Source organism: Henckelia pumila, chromosome 3 (genome assembly GCF_033568475.1).
Source record: "Henckelia pumila isolate YLH828 chromosome 3, ASM3356847v2, whole genome shotgun sequence".
NCBI classification, from domain to species: domain Eukaryota; kingdom Viridiplantae; phylum Streptophyta; class Magnoliopsida; order Lamiales; family Gesneriaceae; genus Henckelia; species Henckelia pumila.
The window spans coordinates 47,614,838-47,638,903 of record NC_133122.1 but is presented as its reverse complement, the minus strand read 5'-3'; the positions used below and the strand labels follow the sequence as shown (position 1 = coordinate 47,638,903).

The 24,066-nt window shown below is 31.9% G+C and overlaps 3 protein-coding genes and 1 pseudogene across 3 annotated transcripts; 3 read left to right on the top strand and 1 right to left on the bottom strand.

The window, feature by feature from the left end:
• The first annotated feature begins 2,103 nt into the window (after positions 1-2,103).
• LOC140891600 (rhodanese-like domain-containing protein 4, chloroplastic) lies at positions 2,104-5,021 on the top strand. The gene is made up of 8 exons (XM_073300190.1): positions 2,104-2,868; positions 3,028-3,130; positions 3,236-3,313; positions 3,718-3,792; positions 3,872-3,946; positions 4,098-4,178; positions 4,321-4,512; positions 4,603-5,021. The coding sequence occupies exons 1-8, from the start codon at positions 2,231-2,233 to the stop codon at positions 4,648-4,650; spliced, it is 1,290 nt and encodes a 429-aa protein (XP_073156291.1). The 5' UTR covers positions 2,104-2,230; the 3' UTR covers positions 4,651-5,021.
• A 1,220-nt stretch (positions 5,022-6,241) lies between these two features.
• LOC140888657 (histone H3-like centromeric protein CENH3) lies at positions 6,242-7,660 on the top strand (annotated as a pseudogene).
• A 3,052-nt stretch (positions 7,661-10,712) lies between these two features.
• Positions 10,713-13,307, top strand: LOC140887760 (uncharacterized). Its single transcript, XM_073295215.1, has 3 exons — positions 10,713-11,468; positions 11,570-11,698; positions 12,500-13,307. The coding sequence occupies exons 1-3, from the start codon at positions 11,152-11,154 to the stop codon at positions 13,101-13,103; spliced, it is 1,050 nt and encodes a 349-aa protein (XP_073151316.1). The 5' UTR covers positions 10,713-11,151; the 3' UTR covers positions 13,104-13,307.
• A 6,579-nt stretch (positions 13,308-19,886) lies between these two features.
• On the bottom strand, positions 19,887-21,847 carry LOC140890644 (hydroquinone glucosyltransferase-like). Its single transcript, XM_073298579.1, has one exon. It carries the CDS (start codon positions 21,589-21,591, stop codon positions 20,161-20,163), a length of 1,431 nt encoding a protein of 476 aa, XP_073154680.1. The 5' UTR covers positions 21,592-21,847; the 3' UTR covers positions 19,887-20,160.
• Between the last annotated feature and the right edge of the window lie 2,219 nt (positions 21,848-24,066).

The following is a 24,066-nucleotide window of genomic DNA, read 5'->3' as shown; positions in this document are numbered from 1 at the left end:
TGATATCAAATTTAATTAAGTATTTACTTTTATTTAATAATAAGATACGAACTAGATAAATTTTAATTTTTTAAAAATATCAAATATAAATATGTAATATATACAGTGTTCTAAAAAGCGCGAAAAAGCACCGCTTAAGCGCGAAAAAGCGTGAAGCGTGAGCAAAAAGCTTTGTTTTGGACAAAAGCGTGAAAAAAGCGATCAACTCCTTGGTTGACCATATTAAGCGCAAAAAAACGTGAAAAGCTCGAAAAAAACGTGAAAAAATATAATTTTTTAAAAATAATATTCAATTAAAATTTTAATTTTTATTTAATATTTTTAAATTTTGAATTTTATTTTAAATGATAAATATTTAATAATATATATTTTTTAAAAAAATATTTAAATACATCAAAATTAAATTTGTTTCGTACACTTCCTTTCTTTGCGACTAAGAGATGAAATCTGGTCTAACGCAAACATTTTACTCTAGATAATTTGTTATTTTGAGACTTACATTTTTTATAACTTGAAAATTTATGTATTTATTCTTAAAATCTTTAAGTTTATATGTTATTTATTCTATAAATCAATTTAATATAATTAAAATTATAAAAAAATAAAAAAAACGCTTTTTCATGCTTAAGCTTGTTTTAAACTCGCTTAAACTTGTAAAGCTTGAAGCTTGACCGTGACGCTTCGTCATGCTTCACGCTTTTTAGAACCTTGAATATATATAATTATGTTTGTAAATATTAAACATCAATAATAAATTAAAACGAATAAAAAATACATATGGTATACAAATTAATCTTGAAAGTTGAAACTCTAATTTAAATTTTAGTTTTTAATTTTTTAAAATTTTAAAATAAAGATAAAACATTTTTTTAAAAAAAATATAGTTTCATTTACTATTTTTATGTTTTTTTCTTTTCACAATATTTTATTATTAATTGTATTCATTTTTAGACCCTAAAATTTAATAATATCATAATTTAGTTCTCACAAATATATTTAACTATAAAATAAATGGCAAGGACTAATTTTGTTACCATTTTTAAAGTTTAAGGACTAAAAGTGATGTGTTGAAATGTTTAGGAACCAAAAGTGTTTTGATATGAAAGTATAAGGACTAAAAATGTATTTTTCCCAAAAATTTACCTAAAGTTTATTAATTTTGTTACTTTGTGATTTTGGTTCTTCATATTTTCATATTTCAATTTTAGATGCTAAGATTTTTAGCTATTTTAATTCATTTTCGTTGAAATGGTGTTACATTGTATATGCTAGCAGCTAGCATGCAATTTTCCCAAAAAAAAATAAGGAAAGCAACAAACTTTTCCCTCTTATTTTGATGTTTTGAGGATAATTTTGCTTTATTTTCTTTTTTTTTTTTAATTTTCGATGAATTTTAATGTGTAATATAAAATTTATTTCAACACACGTGCTATGTAAAAAAACCACCGATTTCAAATAAATCATATTCTATATATTTAGATGTTTCAGGCAAAAAAAGACAAAAAATTAGAAGTTATTTGATAAAAATCATATTTTTACAAGCCACATAACTAAAAGTCAAAATAGGCTAACTTATAAAACTAGAATTGTAAATTTTTCTTATCTTTAGTGTTTGAGTTTATTTCCCTTATGTTTAATTTTGAAACTTAAATCTATAATAAACATTATAATTTTTAACTTATTGATTTATATCTTTTTGTTTAATTTGAAAATAATGTCTATGACCAAAATCAGTCAGATATTCATAAAATTTATTGAATATTAATTCATAACCATATATATAATTTTAGGTTCATCACGTGCACGCACGTGCACCTTCATAGTAAAATAAAATAAAGAACTTTTTTGGTACTAGAACACGATTGGCATCTTATGCATGATGTACTAGCATTCCCTGTGGAATGTACACAAATGTCGTACAGTAAAGCATATGTATCTAAAGGCTTTTCCAAGAACATTTCGTGGGAATTTGTGAGCCACATAAATCATTAAAGTCCAAAATCAGGATCAGACATTGACACGTTGCATGCAACGATTGGCTAATTGTTCATATCACTTCCACGTGCGAGCCGAACCACCAGCCAAATCGCAATTGTTGGACAGAAAAGTGTTACAGAGTATAACATACAAGTGTTTACAATCAGCTTCACAAAAAGTTCGAGATATATCTTCCACTTTCTATGGTGTTTGGAGCATTCAGAGCTGAAGAATCAGTGCTTTGAATAATGCAATGGAGGCGCTAAAGGCTGTTGCTTTTACTCCAGTTTCGGGTTTTGGTAAAAGATCAGGGTCCAGAAAAAACCCATCACCGGCCTCCATTTGTAGATTCAAGAATCAAGCTTTTTCAAGTTTTAACAACTCGGAGGGTCATCTGTCTGTGTCCAGTTGCCTGACGGGATGCTCTGTGCTTTTATCTTCAGTTTTGAGTTCTGGGTTTGCCAAAGCGCTGAGTTATGAAGAGGCCCTCCAGCAATCAGTGAGCGGTGACAGCTTTTCGCCGGACTTGCAATTAAGTGGAGTTCTTGATAGTGTCCTCAGTTTTGCGGCGGAGAATCCCATAATTGTTGGCGGCGGAGTGGCGGTTCTGGCTGTGCCACTGCTGGTTTCTCAGCTGTTGAGCAATCCTAAGTCATGGGGAGTGGAGAGTGCAAAGACTGCTTATGCAAAATTGGGCGATGATTCAAATGCTCAATTGCTTGATATAAGAGCATCAGTGGAGGCGAAGCAGTCGGGTAGCCCAGATATTCGAGGCTTGAAGAAGAAGCCTGTATCGGTTGTATATAAAGGTGAAGATAAGCCAGGTTTCCTGAAGAAGCTATCTTTGAAGTTTAAAGAACCCGGAAACACGACATTGTTTGTTCTGGACAAGTAAGATTTTTGGATTCATCTTTCATAATTTGGCTTGTAGATAGAAAATAATTGGTTGGTTTTTCACTTTCGTATGTTAATATTAAGAATACTTGGATATATACTGTAATGTTATGCTACATTGCGTTTCTTTTGAAAATTTATTTGTTTGGAAGCCAGATTTGATGGAAACTCTGAACTTGTGGCGGAGCTGGTAACAGCAAATGGCTTCAAAGCTGCTTATGCAATCAGAGATGGTGCAGATGGACCCCGAGGCTGGAAGGTTGATTCACCCCCTTTTAATCTTGTTCGATTTTTAACTCTTTGTTCGTCCGAATCAGTACATTTGCTGGTTTGTAACTCTGAGGATATATGCAAAAATATACAGAACAGTGGCCTTCCGTTTATACTTCCAAAGAAATCGAGCTTCGACCTTGGCAGCCTGACCGATGCAATTGGTTTCGGGGTAATTATCTCAGCTTGCATCATTTCTTCCTGCTGAATGTTATTGCTAAGTAATAAAATAAACTGGAAAGTGGAAAGCTTAATTCATGTTATTGAAAGTTTTGTTCTTTGTGTGGTAACCAACTTGCAAAATGAAATGTGGTAAATGGTAAAGATTGGATGGAAGATGCAAAATGATGGTACTGTAATGGGTTTGAACCAAAGCTCTTATGCACCTGTTGGATTACAGCCAAGGGGATGTGCGGATGACTTTATATAATGGATTACTAATCGTAGCATAATAGACTAATGTTACGACATAGATGCTGGATCAAATAGATGTGATCAAAAGCGAGAGGATGTCATGTCGAAAATTTTGAATTAAATTTCTGGAAGCAATTACTAACTGCTGCGATGGAATTTCAGGACGGTGCTGATACTGTGCCTCTGATCCTTGGTGTTGCAGCAGTAGCTGCACTCGGAACTTTAGCTTTTGCGGAGGTCAGGGTCCGGAGTTTTTCAAATTTACGGTGTATTTGATGTTTTTATGAATCGTCCAATTTCTCCCATTTATTTTCAGGTGGAAACAATTCTCCAAGTCCTAGGTTCAGTGGGCCTCATTCAGCTAGTCAGCACGAAACTCCTGTTTGCGGAGGTTTTTAATTCGTCTTTTATCCATTTAAGATCATAATCTAAAGGCAGACAAGAGAAATGGTGAAATCAGGCTGTTTACTGTTAGTCTGTTACTGTTCAAAGCCTGGTATCCCATTCTAACTTTTATTACAAAAATGAAAAATTGGTGACAGGATCGAAAACAAACCGTCAAGCAAGTTGAAGAGTTCTGGGATGCCAAAATCGCTGCAAATGAGTTCGTGGATGATATACAGGTATTACACTAAAATTGGAGAGTTGTTTTGTGCCAACAGCTATAAGCTGCATGTCATGTGATGGTTTAATTTTTTACTTAGACCCCTTCTCCTTGTGTACTAATAAACTTTTTACTTGTGCTTTTTGTATTCAATCTTTTAGCGAATCGGGAATGCTCTCTTACCATTTCCAGAGACCACAAAGGCCCTACCTGCCCCAACAGAGGTTACCGCCGCACCAGCTGATAGCACCGTGCAGAAATCCGAGTCTGCTCCGATCAATTCTGTCCCCAAATCTGAAATTAAAGAAGAATCTTTACCTGGAATGCCTAGGCCTCTTTCACCGTTCCCTAATGTAATTCCGAAAATGCTTTAACTCCAGTCATGTCAAGTGATCTGATTAAGTTATCTAACTCTATTTCTTTGTATCCTTTCTTGATTGCAGTATCCTGATTACAAGCCTCCATCTTCACCTATGCCATCACCGCCATAGAGTCGCTACTCCCTACTGCTGTATCTCTGCAGCAGGAGAAACATTCATTCTTCCACTCTTGCGCTCTGCGTCGAACCTCTCTTCCTGGTCTTTGAGCTTTTGATACTTCACCAAGAAGCATGTGTTATAAAGGTTGTTGTGGTCGGTTTCTTGTTTATTCTTTTCGCCATTTTCGGTTTTCTAAGATTTGGTGCGAGTATGAAATGTGGAGTAAGTTTGGGTAACCTTATTAGCATATATTTTCTTTATCTGGCATGCAGTCTAAAGTGTTCCATGGTTGCATGACTGTAACATAAAGATGCAATGTCAAAGGAAATTATATTTGCACAGCAGAATTGGTTTCTTAATTTTCCTATCAGTTCTTCATTTGAGATCTTGTGTTTTTACTTTTTATGCAAGCAAAAGATGTAACTAGATTTTCTTAAAAAATAATAATTTTTTTACGTTTCAATATTTTTCACATTACCATACTTTTCATTGATTTTTTTCTATTATTTTATCATCTTTAAATTCACTATATTATATTTTAAACTAACACATTACATATACTTTTTCATAAGTTAATTTAAAATAAAATGTATATAACATTATCTAATATAACAATTTGAGAAAAAAAAAAAAAAAACTAATGAGGGAATACTCGATCTCGAACCTCGTCGATTGTCCAGATTTGCAAATTGCAATCTTCACATATGATAGTTGAGGAGAATATTTTTTAAAAATCATTTTTGAAGATTTACCTGAATGTTATTCATTGTTATCGTGAGGGCAATGGCGCCGCACATTTCTTAGCTCAGCAGGGCTTTACATGTGGAACTCATTTGGATCACGGGAATTGGACGGGATTCGGTGGGATTTGGAATTGAAAATATCGTTTTAGTGTTTGACAAATTGAGATTTCAAAACGGGATTGGTATTTGGTGTGATTTCATATGATTTCAATTAGTTAAGTGAAATATTGACAAAATTGGTTGGATTTCAGGGATTTGAGTTTATAAATCAATAAAATTATTTTTAATAATAAATTCATATACTTTACTTATAAATTTTAAGTTTTTTTTATAATTTTTTATAAAATATCATTTATCCAAAATTTATACTATCAAATTCCAAAATATATTTTAACTTTTTGCCAAATACAAAACGGAATTTCAATTTTATGGATTTTAAAATCCAAATCCAATTCTAAATTTCATTTTTTAGACATCCAAACACACTGTTATGTTTGAAACTTTATGTTCTAATGGACATGTATGTTTAATGCTGGCCAACCTTGTTTGGCTTTAAAAAAAAAATAAAAATAAAAAATCACTTCAATATTTAAAAGTGAATCAAGTCGCTACTACATAAAAAGCGATTCTATTTAAAAAAACGTTTTATGTGCCACCCAAACAAAAAATGCGGCGGCAAGAGGCACAATCAAATCAAAATAAAGCGGGAAAGAAAAATTTGTCCTTCGAAATTTTCTGTTCATCGGCAATCATACAGAGTAGAAATCGGAAGCGAAGAAAATTTGAGGCGGAGATTTGAAATCATGTAGATTTCGAACTTCGAAGGCAGATATTCAGAAACTTCATTTGAAAAGCAGAGGATGGCGAAAACCAAACAACGAGATGGACTGAGAAGTTCTCGGCGCAAATCCTCCAGTGAGAATTCAGAATCTTGTCTTTCAAATTCTTTATTGTTTGAGTATTAGAAACCCTAGTTTTGGTGCAGTTCATGGGCCAATTAAATATATGGTTTGGTTCTATCTGGTTTGATAGTTTGTTTTCTAGTCAGAAAGGAAGCGCAAGCTAAAAAAAAAGGCAAGGAAAAGGGCAGGGACGGTGGCACTGGATGAAATCCGAAAGTACCAAAAATCTTGGAACCTTTTGATTCCTGCTGCTCCCTTCATATGAACTGTAGGCTCCACTCTCACCCTTCGCATGTCCATAATTCCATTTATTCTACTATCGTAAGATATTTGAACTTCTCGTGAATGTTAAGTTTATATTTCCTAGTTTTTTTAATTCATCTCGAATATATCCTCTATTTTAGCGCATATTTTGTATTTGTATTAAAGTAGCATGATTTTGTCTCATAGATTTTGTGGCTATGTCTCTTAATGTTTGACAGGTAAAAGACATTTCTGCCATGTATGCTCTGGACATATCTCGTTGGACAGCAGAAGCCTTAGTAGCCATGCAAGAGGTGTGGAACTGTTGAACACTGATCTTTTTTGTGATGAATCTACATAAAATGTGGCTATGTTACCATTCAATTTTTATTCTCTCAGTCTGTTAATTTTTAACATGCTTTTTTTGTCTTCATATTAAACTTGAAAGGATAGCTCATTCTTGTGGCAGCATCTTTATGTTAATGTCACTGCTACACAAATGCACAGGAGAGACCAATCTCACTTTAAGTTTAAAGGGTGCCCATATGTCCAGATATCGAAATTTCCAGGAAAAATTATTTGAACAGATCTGGATTTTGTTAGTCATTCAGCCAGGACCATGATAATTTTCAGGCAGTTCTTATCAGATGAATGTGCAGTTTACCTTGTGATGGATTATTGACCTCTGCAAGTTAATCTTTGTTTTTCAAATTCTGAGTTCATCTCGACATCATGTTAATCGTGTAGAGCCAGATGTTGCTAGCTAAACATAACTGATATTAACTCTCTTCTAAATTAGTGTCTCCATATTGTTTCCCACAATGAAAAGTAATTCCAAATTGAATGAACTCTGTAGGACTGTTTGGACAGGTAATAGTGAACTCATCAATTTCACATCCTTCCTTTGGTTGTATTCATAGACAGCAGAGGATTATATAGTTCAAATGTTTGAAGAGGCGATGCTTTGTGCGATACATGCAAAGCGCGTGACATTGAGAAAGTTGTTACTCTTGTGTGTCACCATTCCTTTTAACTCAATGTGTTTGTTCATCCTCATTTTGGTTTTATCACTGTGCAGTGAAGAAAGATTTCGAGCTGGCTCGTCGAATAGGTGGAAAAGGACAACCTTGGTGACACCGCTACACTGTAACATAGTTCTCACCTCTCTTTAATTTACATTTTTTTTTACTAATTTTCTTGAGGTCAAGAGAACACTATTTTGTACTATTATTTGAAATCTTTTAGATTGCATTTAGATGGAATGATTTGAGTATTTAAAATCTTTTTAACAGATCTAAAATTTTCAATCCAAACATAATGTTAGGTTCTACTTGGATAGATGAATTTGAGCTTATGAATTGTTTGGATTGACAAAATTCAAATGGATTTCAAGTTCACTGCACGAAGTTGTACAAATTTAATAACAATTGTGGTGAATTTCAAATGCACTCTAAGTCTCTAAGATGGATATAATTTGAAATATATCTCTCAAATCTTTATCATCAAATATTTTTCTTCAAGTAAAATCCATTAATCCAACTGCAACCTTAAGTTATTTCCTCATAACTCATTATATCTCTTATTTTTTCTTTTGCTCACTTGCTCCAATGTTGTCAATACAAATTAATGATGTCATTTATCAAATACACTAGTTATAATACATATACATTTTGAGATTAGACATATTATAAACGGTATAAAATACTAATTTAACGTATATTATATGGAGTATGTCTTTTGTGAGATAGTCTGACAGATTATATACATGAGATATATCGATTTGATCTATATTTAGTGAAAAGTAATATTTTTTTAACGATTGAACTAGGTCGAGAATATGTATTACAAAATTGATTCGTGAGACAATTTCATAGAAGTTTTTGTGATCATATTATTATCACAGCCAATGTTATAAATGGCATGAGGTGGTGGTGGGGCGGTCAGTGACTGCCTACCGTCTCGACCTCCTAATGGTTGATTTTTTTAGCAATTTTTATAGGTAATTATATATAGTCATACAATTTAATTACAAATAGTCATAATTTTTTATGTAATATATGTAATAAATAATTTTATGCATAATGAAGCTTCATACAATACAATACAATACAATCTATACAAAGTGCAAATAAATATATAAATGCAAACTAACAAGATAATTAAGGCGATGGTTGATGGCAGCTGCAAGCGGCTGGATGCAGTTTGTAGCTGATGGTGTACACTTTACCAAAAGTAAATACAAAAAGTGGTGGGAGATGTTTTTATCATATATGATAGTTTTTTAAATTGATTGAGTTTGACTGCCTTGATCGTCAGATAGCCTCGAATCGCCTCAAGACAAAGACAGTTACCTAGACGATAGGCGACATTTGACCGCAGTCTTGAACACCGATCATAGTCATGTGTATTTAGGAGATAAAATAGTTCGATGAACTGGTATCGTGAGTCGAAATTCAGGTAATGTGTTTTTTAAAATCTTCTCATCTTTTCTTCATTTTTTTTATTTGAGCCATATCTTTTCTTCATTTTGCTTGTCCCCTCTTTTGTTTTGTTATTATTATTCGTTCATGGTAGGAATGGACAAAGGGCAAGAGCAGCCCTTGGCCCCACACGTCGAAACTCCTACGTGTGAACACTGAGACTACGAAGTGGGGTCCACTCCAATAACATGCAAAAAGGCACATATATATACATAATAACACGAGGAGAATGGAGATAATATCATTGATTTTTTTTTAAGGCCGCTGAAATTGATTTTTATATCAAGCTTAAATTTAATTGGCAGAATCTAACATATAATAATGATATAATCGTTTTACATGGTAGAAATAATTTTGAAAATTTAATCAAAAAGAACTTCAACTTTAGTGCGTAGTTACTCTAAAAGAAAAATCTCACAGATATTCAACTCTAGTCATTTAACTAAAAATGTATGATAAATTGTTTTTTTTTTATATAAAGTAGATAAAATGGTCACCTATATAATTTCATTCATAACCTTCCTGTTATAATTCATACTATTTAAAATTTCGGATGATTATTATTACTACTCGAGAAAAAGGGCTGCATTGATTTATATTTTTTTTACATTGTTTTCATCCGACATACAATGTAATTGAACAATTGTTATGATTTGAGTCGAATAAGAGATCTATCTCATAAAATTAACTTAAAAAATCTCACAAGAGTTTTTATGATTGCAAAATTTCATGCCCTCAAAATAATATATCGACTGCAACTATAATAAGAGTAAATTGTAATGATACAATAATGATAATAAATAATTTTTCTTATTGAAAAAAAAAAGTGATATTGGGTCATTTCCGAATTTCGTACGTCATCATAGATGACGTCATCAATGGATCACGTTATCAACACGGGAAGCAAGGAGGAAGATTCCTACATTGACTTTCTCGCATTTTTTTCAAATTTTCAAAGAACCTTCCTTGTTTCTTCATATTCAATAGATGATAGATATACCAACAATTCCTTAACTCTCAAATTTATGCCACATGAATTGCCAAGAAATTGTTCATTATATTATATTTATATTTATATATTGTAAGAAACTAACTTTGCCATTTATAATTGATGATTTCTTGGATATATCTGGACTCAATTTCATTATTGTTTTTTTTGACCGGCTCACTCATAGAAAGGATAGTTTGAAACAAGACTAATGCATCTAGAAGGGCTCTTTTTGTTCTTACTTCGAACCACATATTTTATAGGTTTTCTTTTTCCAAATTTAAAAGATGAATAATCAAAGTTGGGGGGGATAACAACTTACTTGTAGTAATTTTCTATTTATCCAACCATTCAAGACACACACATGGAAAGGATTTCACACATCTTTCATTGGAAGAATTTCTTGCCTTGAAGTAAAAAAAAAAGATTGAAACACAATCATTGGTGAGTTCATGTTTTCCAAAAATTAATATTTTCAAAGATTGTGTGTGAATCCATAACTAATAAATCAAGAACACTTTTTTCCTAATCTGAATGTGTGCTTTCTCAAGTACTAGAAAGCCTTTAGTGGTGTGGTGTGGTGTGGTGTGGTGTGGTGTAATGGCCCTCTGAATAGTTATTTATCCAACCCCTTTTATCTGTCTAAAAATCTCATCTTTTTCCACAACTTTTCTTCTTTAAATGTCCCCCCTCTCCTTCCTCACTCCTTCGTCACTAAGAATCCATTTGGCTGTTTCGGATCACACAATATTTTTTTCTACCAAATTAAATATTAAATAGAGAGATTGCATTCACTTACTCCATCCCCATCCCACACTCCAAGTCGCTAGCTATTTAAAGTGTTACCTTTTGTTCTCATTCTTGATCATGTTAGTTACATAAAGTGGCTTCCATTTTATAGTTTTCTGCCATTTTTTAGCTCAGAAGCTAGTGATCTCTACTAGACCATTATCCAAACTCCCTCCTAATCAATCTCTTTTGAATGTTTACTCTGTTTAAAATCATCAAGTTTCTTGCGGGCAGCTTTCCATTTCCCATTTGTTTGAAGGCTTGACATGATCCTGATTCAAAAAACTTGAATCCCTTCAAGCCAAGCTGTAGATATTCTTCACTACTAGCAAGGTTTCACCGAACACTTAAATTATCTTGGATTTCAGATGGAAGAAGGCTGTTCTGGGAACCAAAATACTCTAATAGGGCTGATGCAAGGCAGGGAGTTTGTAAATCAGCTGAAAACTCAGTTTCAGCTGTCCAATTCAAGCGATAAATATGAATTTTTGGTGGAGAAAATAGGATCTTCTTTCGATAATGCTATAGCCCTGATAAATTCCATGGCTCTTCTTGAAAATGGAAACCCTTCTCATGTTGTTGGGAATACGTCCCAGTCACCTAATCTTCTTGAGAATAGCTCGAAAAGTGAAGGGTCGGACCCGGACTACAAGGACCAGACCCATAAAGGTGTTTCCAAGAAAAGGTAGGTGGCTTCTTTAAGCCTTTTTCTTGTTCTCAGTGGAGGATTTTTTTTTCCATTTGGCATTTATCTGACTTTTTATGTGGTAATTTTTCCTTTTACAGGAAGATAAACCAAAAACGGGATGATGTAGTACGTTTGTGCTCTGGGGCAGGGCTAGAAAGTCGTATGAATGATGGATATAGTTGGAGAAAATATGGGCAGAAAGTGATTTTAAACACTAATCATCCAAGGTCAGTAAATGGTTTTCATCTTTAACTTGATTGGTGCTGATTAGTTTCATAAATCACTGTTTCTTGGATTGTCGTTAACTCTAACACCCTTTTGGACTCAGTATGAATAACATATTTTTCTGAGAATTCTGTATTCATATCATATGCAATTGTTCAAACTTTGAATATAATTTATTGCGTATCTCCAATCAGGATCTTATTTTGAGCCGCTGAACTTTGAAGCAATTAGGAGAGAGAAAATTTTGTGTTTTGGTTGGTTGTTTAACTTGGATGCATTAAAATTGTTTGGTAGATTGCCTGAATTCTCAATCAATATCTCATGTAGTTGCCATTAATTCATTCATCAACACTTTGTACTACCAGCCCTTATAAATTTGGCCACTTGCTTCATCACTCGAGGAAAATGCTGGTGTTAGATAATAAATGTTGGCCCCTTTGGAGAGACTGTTTTTCATGTGAAGGTCCTGTGTACACAACGTGAGAATAATCACTTTAACCGCTTCTTTTTCTTCATTTCTTCTTGATTTCACCTGTATAACATCACATGAGCCGATATGTAAAAACTTGAAGTCGATTCGGATTCGGGTTTTTTGAGTATTTGATGAGGAAGCCATGTTCCTCAACTGCTAGTGCTACTACATACTGAGAAATGAATTCAGCCCTTCTGAGTTCTTACCAAAAAAAGACACCTATGATAGATGTACTTGAGGCATAGTGTGATCTAAGGGATTTCAAACCCATTTCTTGATTTAGCCAAAACAATCAGTGTTGTTTTCTAACCGAAGGGTGTTTCAATTGCAGGGCATACTACCGTTGCACCTATCTAAACACACAACGTTGTTTAGCTAAAAAACACGTTCAGCGAACGGATGACGACCCTTCGATCTTCGAAGTCGTGTATAAAGGGAAACACAGCTGTGTTCAAGAAACTACAAAGCAGAACAGAGAAAACTTCTGTGCAGGAAACAAAGAAGAAGAGGGTGTAAAACAAGTTCAACAAATGGTGTTCGGAAATGATACAGAGTCGGGTCTTAAAGTCGAAACTCGAGAACTCGGTGTAACAGACGATGCTACGGCCAATTTTCCTTCATTTTACTTTCCCTCGACCCCTGTAGAATCCGAAGACTCCGAGGGTGCTCCCTTGTTTTTCGATCCACCGATAGACACCAACTTCTTGGGAAGCTATTCGACGTCGTTTATATCCCCGGCAACGTCCGAATCCTGTTTCTCATTGTCACCAGGCCAGGTGAATGGTTTTGTGATGGGGGACAATTTGGGTTCTGAATCAGATTTTGCTGAGATTATCTCCAATGCAACAACATCGACATTCGAAGACTTGGATTTGTCGATTGATCGCGCGGACTTCGATACTAAGTTCCTCGATGCCTTTGTTAACTTTTGTTAGATTCGGAGCCACCTCTAGACTCCCGACTCAGATAGGCATTCATATTTATGTGTATGTTGTGATTGTAGTGGTTGATTTTTCATCAGTTGAGGGGGCTCCCTTTCTGGTATAGGAAGAATGATGTATGTAAGCAAGCCCCTTCCTTTATTGCTCAACACTTCAATTGTTACTCTTTGGTAAGTTCGATGGAGTTTTAAATATAAATCGAGTTGATCCAATTTTTTTCCACAAGATTTGAATTAAAAAGATCGAAATAGTGGATTTAATTGAACGAAATATACACAAGAAAATTAGAAGGAAAAAAAACCCAAAAAAAAAAAAAGAAAGAAAGAAAAAATCCCTTATGCTTGGATTGGTGTAGTTCTTGAAAATTTCAGACCTTGGATATGAAATGGATCTGAGAAAAACTTGTAAATCAAGGAATTTGAGATGTAAACACAATCATAATCTAAATTAGACATGCTGGATGGAGCAAAAAAGGAGTGGTCAACATTCTCAATTTTTATTTTAAAAAATACTAATAATTTCATAAATAAAACTTGAAATTAAATACCACGAGGCTTATCCCACATCACTTAATTTGGCCCAAAATGTTGAAATTGGGCATCGCAGGTAATTTATACTTGGCCCACATTTAAATGGTCCAACACAATTGACAAAAATTAAATTTGAATCGAAGAAAATAAAAAACCAAGTCAAGTATCTGTATTTAAAAACTATATGGATAAAGTTTAGATCAATAAATATTAAATCTAAAGACAAAAAAGAATAATTAAATAAATTAGTAAAGTAAAAAAGGACTAATACATATTTATAAAATTGTTCAGTGCAGAAACATATGCATGAAAGTAACAGAAGCCTATGATATATTAAGCATGGTATAAAACAACACAAAATCTCCCGTGAGATTAGACCGTTTTAATGCTTAGTTTTGTGAGATGAATTTTCAACCCGAATCGACTCATGGGAATATTATTCTTCAACGCAAAAATATCATTTTTTTATTTATGTTATGAAGAAATATTATATAACAATATACTGATTTGAGTTAAAAACATTATATTTTTATGTCAAAAATATCACACAACTAATACGGACTAGATCGACACGTTTCATAGATATAATGTTTGGAAATAAAAATGGTAAAAAGGATATTTAGTCAAATAAAGTAATTATTTCTTAAAGCTGGGCTTGGGGAAGGGTTTAATTGTAAGCGGAAAAGCAGTGTGTCTCAAACAGAATCTTTCTTTCTTATTTTTGGAGGAACGTTAATAATAAACAATCTGTTTAAAAGTTAACAAAAACTGATCAAATGGTGCGTTTTTGCTTTTGTGAGCATTTGGAAGCAAATAATTATTCTTATAAAAATAATATAATGTTTAATAATATTTATCATACCAAGATTATTTCTGCTCTCATACAATTTGACAATCTCTATAATAATAATCACATTATTCAGATAAACTGAACAAAAGCTATATTAGAATAATTATTATCATATATATTATATTACATTTGAACTCATCCGTTGCGTTGAGATTCTCCTACGATCACGGCAAAGATTTTCTGATCAATAAATATATTGATATAATAATGTAGGCTGTGATTAATTATTACAATATATACGAAAATGTGGGGGGCAAATCAAATGAAAAGAAGAAGATAATGTACAATATATATTAAAATGTACGTTGGGAAAAATAGAGTTTGACTCATTTAGGGAGGATAATTTATATTGAGAAGTCAACTAAAATCTGAACTTCACATTCTAGTTATAATTAATTAATGGAGGCGTTTCATAAAATGTATGATTATATATGATAGCATTTTGACAATTCAGCATGATAATTATGGCATTGCGTGGCATTATGATTTGGTAATATGATAAGTAATAACCCTTTTTTTGGGTTGGGTTGAACTTTCATTAAATATATATTTCAGGAAATAGATTTTAAGATGATTTTTGGAAAATGTTAATTCTTTTTTTAGGTGTATTGGTTTTAGATTTTTAATGACTTTTGTGGAGTTTAAAAGTCTAAAGGTATTCAATCTGGATTTATATATATATATATATATATATATATATATATATTTGTGATGTGGAAACCCGCAGCCGCTATCTTTCGGAGCTCTGGGTAAACCCTCGGACTAACGCAATAGCCTACAAACTACGCTAGTCAGGTAAACCATACTAGGCAAGCCATGTGTGACAGGCTAGTCCAAAAAAGTGTTAGCAGAGAAAATCGAACTTCTAACCTATGGCCAAGAGGTCACCTACTCCATCAACTTGGACACCCCTTTAGGAACTAGACTTTTATATATTTCATAAAAGTATAGTGATATTCAAGATGAACATTTGTAGAATTTAAAAAAAATTATGTGGTATTCAAACTTGACTTTTAAAAACTCTACAAAAATCTAAAGGTATTCAAAATGTCAATAGAGTTTTAAAAACTCCATGAAATTTTATTAAATACAATAATTAAAGTCAAAGGTACAACAATAAAATGTTAGTAATTGTCTTTGGTTCAACCTAAAGATTTGGATGGAAATTTTCACACAATTTTTTTCATTTTCATTTTCATTAAAATAATCTTATATACACTAGCCTCATAAATACTAGTTATATTAAAAATAATATATATACAATATATTTTTTCTATTTCTAAGAATCAATACACCCCCTAAAATAAAATAAAATTTTTTATCATTCATAATTTTTTGAATTTAATTACAAAATCTCACGAAATTTAAAATCATATTGATTAAATTTTAAAATAAAAACTTATTATATTACTCGACAAAAACTTGTAATATTTTATTGATCATAAATTAAAAATAACAATAATTATTTTTTATGATTAATTCATTATTTATTATATAAAATTTGATGTTTAATTATTTTGTATATTTTTTAATCTGTAGCTTAATTTTTATTATAACTCAAAATTTACATTTTATTCACTTTAATATACATATGTATATACATATATATATATATATATATATATATATATATATATAATAATATGTATATGATTGATATATATTGACGTAGTTTTAAAAATTTATTAACACGAATGTGTTTAATATATATATTATATAAATAAAGATACTATATAAAATTAAATATATTCAAATTTTATAAAGTTATATTAATTTCTTAATTACAATAAATTTAATACCACTTATTGATTTTTGTAAATCAAATTAATAAGTAAAAATTATTTATATGATAGATAAAAATATTAAAAAGAAATAAAATTATTTTAAAGAAATATAACATAAGTTATTGACATTCGATTAATAATTTTAATAAATAAATCAAATCAAAATCATTAATTTCAAAACTCATATGTTTCTACAAAAAGTTTACAAATGTTAATAAAAGTCATGAAAAACAAATCTGTAAGATTCTATGAAAGTCATTAAAAGTCTGTGAGATTCTATAAAAATATGCAGAAATCTGTCAACTCCAGAAAAGTATGTCATTTAAAAAAAGTCAATAAATCTTTGCAACGAATAGTGTAAAAAATAATATAGCGAAGGTGTCAGACGTAAAATTAATTGTATTTAAAATTATGTAAAATCAGATATAAATTTTTATAAATAGATAAACGTGCTTGAGTTTTTTCACAAATGGATTAAAATTTAAAACGTGATCTATTTTTAAAAAAATAGAGGATTTGTCGATTTATTAATATTTTTTAGATGGTTTATACATGTTAGACTTTTTGCTAGGGGTGTCAATTCGAGAGGGTTGGGTGGGTTTGGGTCGAGTTGAAAAAATAATTCTAAAAAAATTGTCAATCCAAACCTGACCCAACCCGAAAATGCCCAACCCGAACCTGTACCCGCCTAACCCGATCAACCCGAACCAACCCGATTTTATTTTTTATTTTTTAACAAAATAATTAAATAAAAATTCAAAACACACAATAATAATATTAATATTTAATTTAATCACATAATAACAAAATCTAAGCTTATATATAATTTAAATTTGAACATTTAGTTGAAAAAAAATTAAAGAATACTTATTACAAAAAATAAAAAATTATTTTAAAAAATAAAAATTGTACAAAATAAATATTAAATAACGAAAATCTATTATATCAATATACAATAATTTTTTTCAAAAATACAACGTATAAAAATTTAGTAAATCTATCTTAATTTTATATAAATAATAATAATAATTAAAAATATATTTTTCGGGTCGACTCGTATCGAGTTGACGGGTTGAGTTGAGTTTTGACACCCTACTTTTTGCTGGGTTCTGCCGTAAAATTAGAGGGTTTTTAGTGTTGGTCTAATAAAGAGGAAAACTTTTTGGCAAGGGTATTAGCTAATTTGCATGAAGGTAAAGTAGGGGAAAAAAAAGAAAATATTGCTTTCATAAAAAATAAATAAAAAATAGATAATAATAAGAATAATATATTTTGCTCTCCCCCCTTGGAAACACCACTTTTTAACTTTTCTTGGTTTTTTTCTTGGCACTTTATACTTTCCTTTAATTTTAACATGCATGTGGTTGGTAAAAATTTAAAAAAATAAAAATAAATTGGATGCTGATCAAGAATTCATGATTGTGACATGATTTTTAGTTGAAGACGTGGAGTGTCCAATATTTCCAGAAACACACGACTATGTTCAATCAATTGCGATTGGGCTTTGCCTAATACCATTGATTTTCCCTTTTTAAAAAAAATAAAAATTACCATTGATTTTTTTACATGTTATACTTAAAATTATAAATTTATTACAATAAAGACATATTTCCATTAATACATCTATAATAAATTTGTAATTGCAAAGGTAACTCATACCTGTTTGCATAATTTTCATTATAGGATCGTGATTCCTTGTTTCCTTATCATCAAGACAATCCTTTTTTCTTCTTTTTTTTTGTGTTCCATAGTATTTTTTTTATGTAAAGTAAATGCATGTTTAAATACTAAATAGTTATTTTTATTTTTTTTAATAATTGTTGGAGTTTTTTAATATAGTCTGGATTTCCCCCTTTAAGATTATAATTTTTTGTGTAATTTGGTGAGAATATTTTTGTTAAAAGGAAATTCAACATAATATATGTTTTTTACTTTATACTAACCATAAAAAATAATGACGTAATTAGATTTGTTTAACACTTTTCATCTTATCAAACTAATTACATGATTTTATTATATTATTAATATAATTTTTTTATATTTTATTTTTCATCCTACCATTCCGATTTCAAAAAATATATAATTTTTATCTTAATAAATACTTTATTTTTTAGTTTTTTTTAAATACACACATTACGTATGTCATGATATGTTAATTAATAAAAAAAACTAGCGTATTTGCACATACTCATTGTTTGTGACGAAAAATTTGATTTTTTAAAAATTAATTTCGAAAAAAAATCTAATAAATTAATGAAAACAAAAAATGTATGTTTTTTGGGTTAAAATATTAACCATAAGGAGTAGTTAAAACATAATTTATTATATTATTTATTTCTCACTCTTTTTTACATAATTTATTATATTAGTTATTTTTCACTCTTTTTTTCTCAAATAATTTGAAATTTCAAATTAGGGTGTCATACCAAGAAACCAAGTAGTTTTTTTAAAGCCTTCTTGCTTAATAAATGTGTGTTTAAAAAAGATTTTATATTCATTTTAAAAAATTATATATGAGGAACTGAATTTGATGATAATAAATAAATAAATTGCAAATCATTTTCAACATAGTTGTATAATATTTATACTGACCACGTACTCCTGTTTCAGCTTTCTCCTTGTCTTTTCCACTCGATGCATCCTTTTTATTTTCTTAATTAATTTTACTTTTAAAAATCATCGATTATGTTTGGTTTGGTTGATAGGATTGGATGGTTGGCAATCCTCTCCTATCAAATGTTCGGTTTCACTGTTGTGTATTAATTATTTTATATTTACATAACTCAATTCATGAACTTTTTATTTCACAAGTATCAATAAAATCAAGTCACTGAATGAAAAATTTATCTTTCATCTGTTATTTTATTTATATGTATTAATTATTGAAAAATAAAATCATAGTTCATTATCTTTATCTCAAATTTAATCAATAAATCAAACACATTACTATTAATTTATTCAATATTACTCCTTAAAAATCACAATTCCTATCAACAGTCTCATCAATTAAATGAAATAGAAATAGAAGGTTACAAAAGGAAAGTCTAAACAAGACGAGGGAAGCCGGAAGCATGATAATTGATATCCTCAATTAGAGGAAGGGCCTATGCCACACCGGGTGTCCTTCACCGGTGTGATCTTGGCCCTTCATTGGCCCGGGACCCACATAATTTGGTGTGGGTCCTGGGCCAATGAAGGGCAGATGCTGCATCGGATGAAGGACACCCGATGTAGCATAGTCCGAGTCTCGATTAGAATTGTAGTGGTGGAAAATATAGTATTCAGTTTACTGTGAGCATTGAAAAACAAAACAAATCAAATTTATCAAATTTTTGGTATACAAAAATACAAAAATTTAAGTATGATGGTATAATTGTATAACGATAACAAATTTTTGGTACAATAACATTATAAAATTTAAAAATTTTAGTATATCAAAACAATATCTATAAATCTAAAAATATGTAATATTTTTAGATAATAAAGTTATAAAATAGATTATATATAAGATATTTTTTAATACATATTAATACCAAAATTTCGATACGCTGCAAAATTTTGAAATAACATATATGCTAATTACACGTAACGAAAAATTTCGTTATGCGGTTATACCGAATAATTTGATATTATATCTGTATATATTTCCTTGTCCTATTTTTTTGGTACAGTATAGGTTTTGGTACCACCTCTAAAACTTTGGTTTGTCACCAACTATTATTCTATTAAACCAACCAACCAACCAACCGCACAACAATTAAAAATCCCTTCCTAAAATGCCAAGAAAAGATTCCAGTACCCTAGAAGGCACAAAATTATCCACACCATAATCTTCTTCAAATTACTCTAAAAATGCAAACACATTACACACCAATCCAACATAATAATCAAGCCTTATTCTTCCATTTGTTAATCACTTGCGCCAGTGATCTTGTGGAAGTACCATCTTCACCCAGCACTCTAGCCGCAGCATCTTTTAGATCCCTCGTCCGATTCCGGATCCCTTTCCCTTCCTCTCCCTCCACCAGATTCTTGACCACGTTCGCTATATCGACCCGTCCCACGAGCCCGTTTTCGTCCGCTTTAGGCCGCAAAGCCACCTTCACATCCTCGTGAAGCAGCACCGCATTCATCCTCTGCTCCGCGTACAGCGGCCACGCAATCAGGGGAACCCCGTTTACGACGCTCTCCAGAGTCGAATTCCACCCGCAGTGCGACAGGAAGGCGCAGATGGAACCGTGTGCCAAGATTTGAGCTTGCGGAGCCCACAGTGGCACCACCAGGCCTTGGTTCTTGGTCCTTTCGAGGTACCCTTTTGGCAGATAAGCCAGAGGGTCACTTGCGTTTTGAATCTCGAAATAAGAGGCGTTAGCAGTCGTGTCGTTTGGGCATCTGATCACCCACAGGAATCTTTGCTCACTCAACTCCAGTCCCAGTGCCATTTCGATCAATTGGTCGTGTGAGAGTGTTCCCCCGCTACCTAACGAGATGAACAGCACTGAATTTTCTGGCTGCTGATCCAACCATTTCAAGCATTTGGAGGAATCTGGATCCTCGGATTTCTTGTCTGAACCCATTTGAACCAAAGGCCCGATGGGGTGGACGGAAGGTGGTTTCGATGATCCACCTCCATTGATTTCTTGCAGTGTTTTGATTGTAACAGGCTCAAGTTCGTTGAACGTGTTCACCATTATTCCCTCCGCCATGGAATACCTTTTGGAGTGATGCAGAATCCATCTGTAAGCTTCGTTTTTCCTGTCCTGAAGTGGCGCCACAAGGTCTCTTCCATAAAGAGGCACGCATCCCGGGATCTGCAATTTCTCCGGCATTTCCCAGTACTCACAGGTCACCTTTTCATCCAGCTCAGGCAAGTGAAGTATGAGAGACAAAAGCAAGGCGTTGGAGGGGAAGAAGATATACGGCGGGATGCCGAGTTCCGCCGCTACATCAAACCCATCTGTCCCGAAAAGATCGACCACAAAAGCAGAGAACTTCTCACCATCATGCGAAGCTTTCACAGCGTCACGAAGTGACGAAAGAGAGCGTGTGATAGTGAGCGAAATAATGGTTTCGATTAAGGTGCCCGGCCCCAAATCTTCGAAACACACGGGCGGGAGAAGAACGTATTGTATGGAGGGAGGAAGATCGGAAAGAAAGGATTTCTGAGCTTTGGAGAGAGGGCCATCTGTGGGGACGAAGAAAGTTGAGAGAACACCGTGGTTGCTGAAGAGGGTCTTGGAGAATTCCACCAAAGGAATGAGGTGTCCCATGCCTGGAGTCGGGAGAATGGCTATGTGGGTTTTTTTTTCGTCCGCCATGGATGAAAATGGAGGCAAGCTTTCTGTGCAGAAACCAGAAAGAGAAGATTGAGAAATGAATAGGGAAAAATAATTGATGGACTCTACTTTAACATGTGAATGATGGATGGAGAAAGCTAAATAAAACCTTATTATATACTATTTTTTGTTTTCTTGTTTTGTTGTATTGGAATTTTGGACGTGGGGCAATTATTTTGTGGGATGGTATGGATGATCATACTCTTGTTCCTTGTTTGGGTTTATTTTTCTTTTCTTTTTTTCTTTTTCTCAAACTTGATCTTTGATGACATCAACGAACATGTCAGCATTACGTGTGCCACTGTTTGTTTTTTTTTGTTTTATTATTATTATTTTTTAAGTGTGTTTGGAAGGACTTGAAACAATTAATTAATGCATTGTGGGGTGCTACGATTGAAATATGGTGGTGCTGGTGTTATGTTAACGACGGACAAAATGTGAATTAAAGATGCACTTGTACTGTTGTACAATAGATCGCAATCGAGATATTCATTACGCTTCGGTGACTCGGTCTCTTCTTGTTGATTTTCATTTAAATTGATGTTATATTAAGAAGTTGAGAAGATAAAATGTGTGTATTGGAGGTTGAGTGGTCTTCAAATTTATATAATAATCCAAAAAAATTATTCTTTTTTTTATTATTGATATGATCATATGAAGGATATATTAGACAAATCACACAAAAATACCAAATATAATTAATTGGGAAATGCTATGTGTACATAGAGAGTTACACGTTGGATTACAAATTACACATGAAATTACAAAAGTATCCCTCCACTTTATTTGAAAAAACTATTTCCAAAATACATTTATATAATTTCAAGTGCTACGTGTAACCCAACGTGTAATCCTCCGTGTACATGTAACATTACCCTAATTTCTATGACCTTCTTTTGTTTTATTAAATAGCAAGAGAAGTAAGAGATGTGTAACCGTTTATCAGATTAAATTCGATTTCGACTTTTCCCCTACATAAATACATGTGAAGCATTCTGGCCAGTGGTCATGAATCAAGCCTTTAAAGCTTTTCCCCCCTTGGCTACATTATTGTTAGACACAAATTTTAGCATCAATTTTTAATGTGGAACATACATAATTGAACATGAGTTCTACACGCATTTCATACATGGTCTCCTTTAATACTTTAATTTATTTGACTATATAAATTGTACTCCCACGTTTCATAATCATATATTTAGGCTTAAATTTGTTTCCATACATATCAATCAAGTATCGAAAAATAAACTCCAATTTTTTGTTATATCATTTTCTGTGATTGAAAGAATAATTTAATAGGATAATTTTTTTTTGGAAGGGATTAATGTATTTAATAATGATAATAGATTCATAAAATTATACGGAACATGGAAATGGGAATATATATTTGAGATAGATAAAAATATGGGATAATTCCCAATTTGGTCCCTCATTTTAGGTCTCAGTCCTGATTTGGTCCTCCATTTTTACATCGACCCAATTTGATCCTTCTTTTTTCATCATATTTCCGTTATTGATCCTTCCGTCCAGTCAAGTGTTAAAATTAACGGAGATGACCTGCTTAGCCCGATAAAGCTTCCCCTCTCACCTATTAAACCTGTAAACCCACCTTCCTCGTTTCCTTTTCTCTTAAACGCATGAACCCTAAGTCAGAGTTCGTTCCCTCGAATTTGGCCGCTAAAAAACGTAGTAAGTTTCCTTCTTTCTTTTTTGGTTATTTTTTCAAGTTCTTGGTGATGAACTGGAAATATTTAAGTTTTATTGGCTTATTCTTCTCGATTAGGTTTTCTTCTTAGCATTTGTTGAAAATTTATTTATTTTTTCTTTTTTGAAACTCCTAGCAATCACACGTTTCTTGTGATCGATTATAAGTTGGTTTTATTCCTTCTTTTCTTAATTTTTTCCCCATGAATAATAACCTGTGTGATTTATTATTTATTATTATTATTATTTTTAGAAGTACGGTTTTTATGTTATTTGTGAGGAGATAAGATCTGTATAAATCATCTTAGATTTTAACATTGAAATGTAAATTATGCATTCCAAGAACAAAAAACCTTAAAGACTCAAGTGCACTAATTTTTTTCAACATATACGTATAGAATGAGTACAATATATGCTACTCACAAATTTTATAATTGTCCATACCAAGATTGGATTGAAGTCACTCACAAATTTCATCATGGTGGTTAAAAAACAGTGGATTGTTTTCAATTTTTTTTATCAATATTAATGAATTGGACAGATTTTCTATGCTTGTTAAGTGCTACACTAGTGTCAAACTTATTGTTACATATCACATTTAATATAATTGTGATTTTGCGATAGTATCCTAGTTTTTGTTTTATTTTGAAATTTGTAATTGTGGAATATTTTCTGTTGTTCAGGTTTGGTTGTACTTCGTAAGGTCACTGGTGCTAAAATGGTGAGTCTCAAAATTTAATTTTTGTTCAATTC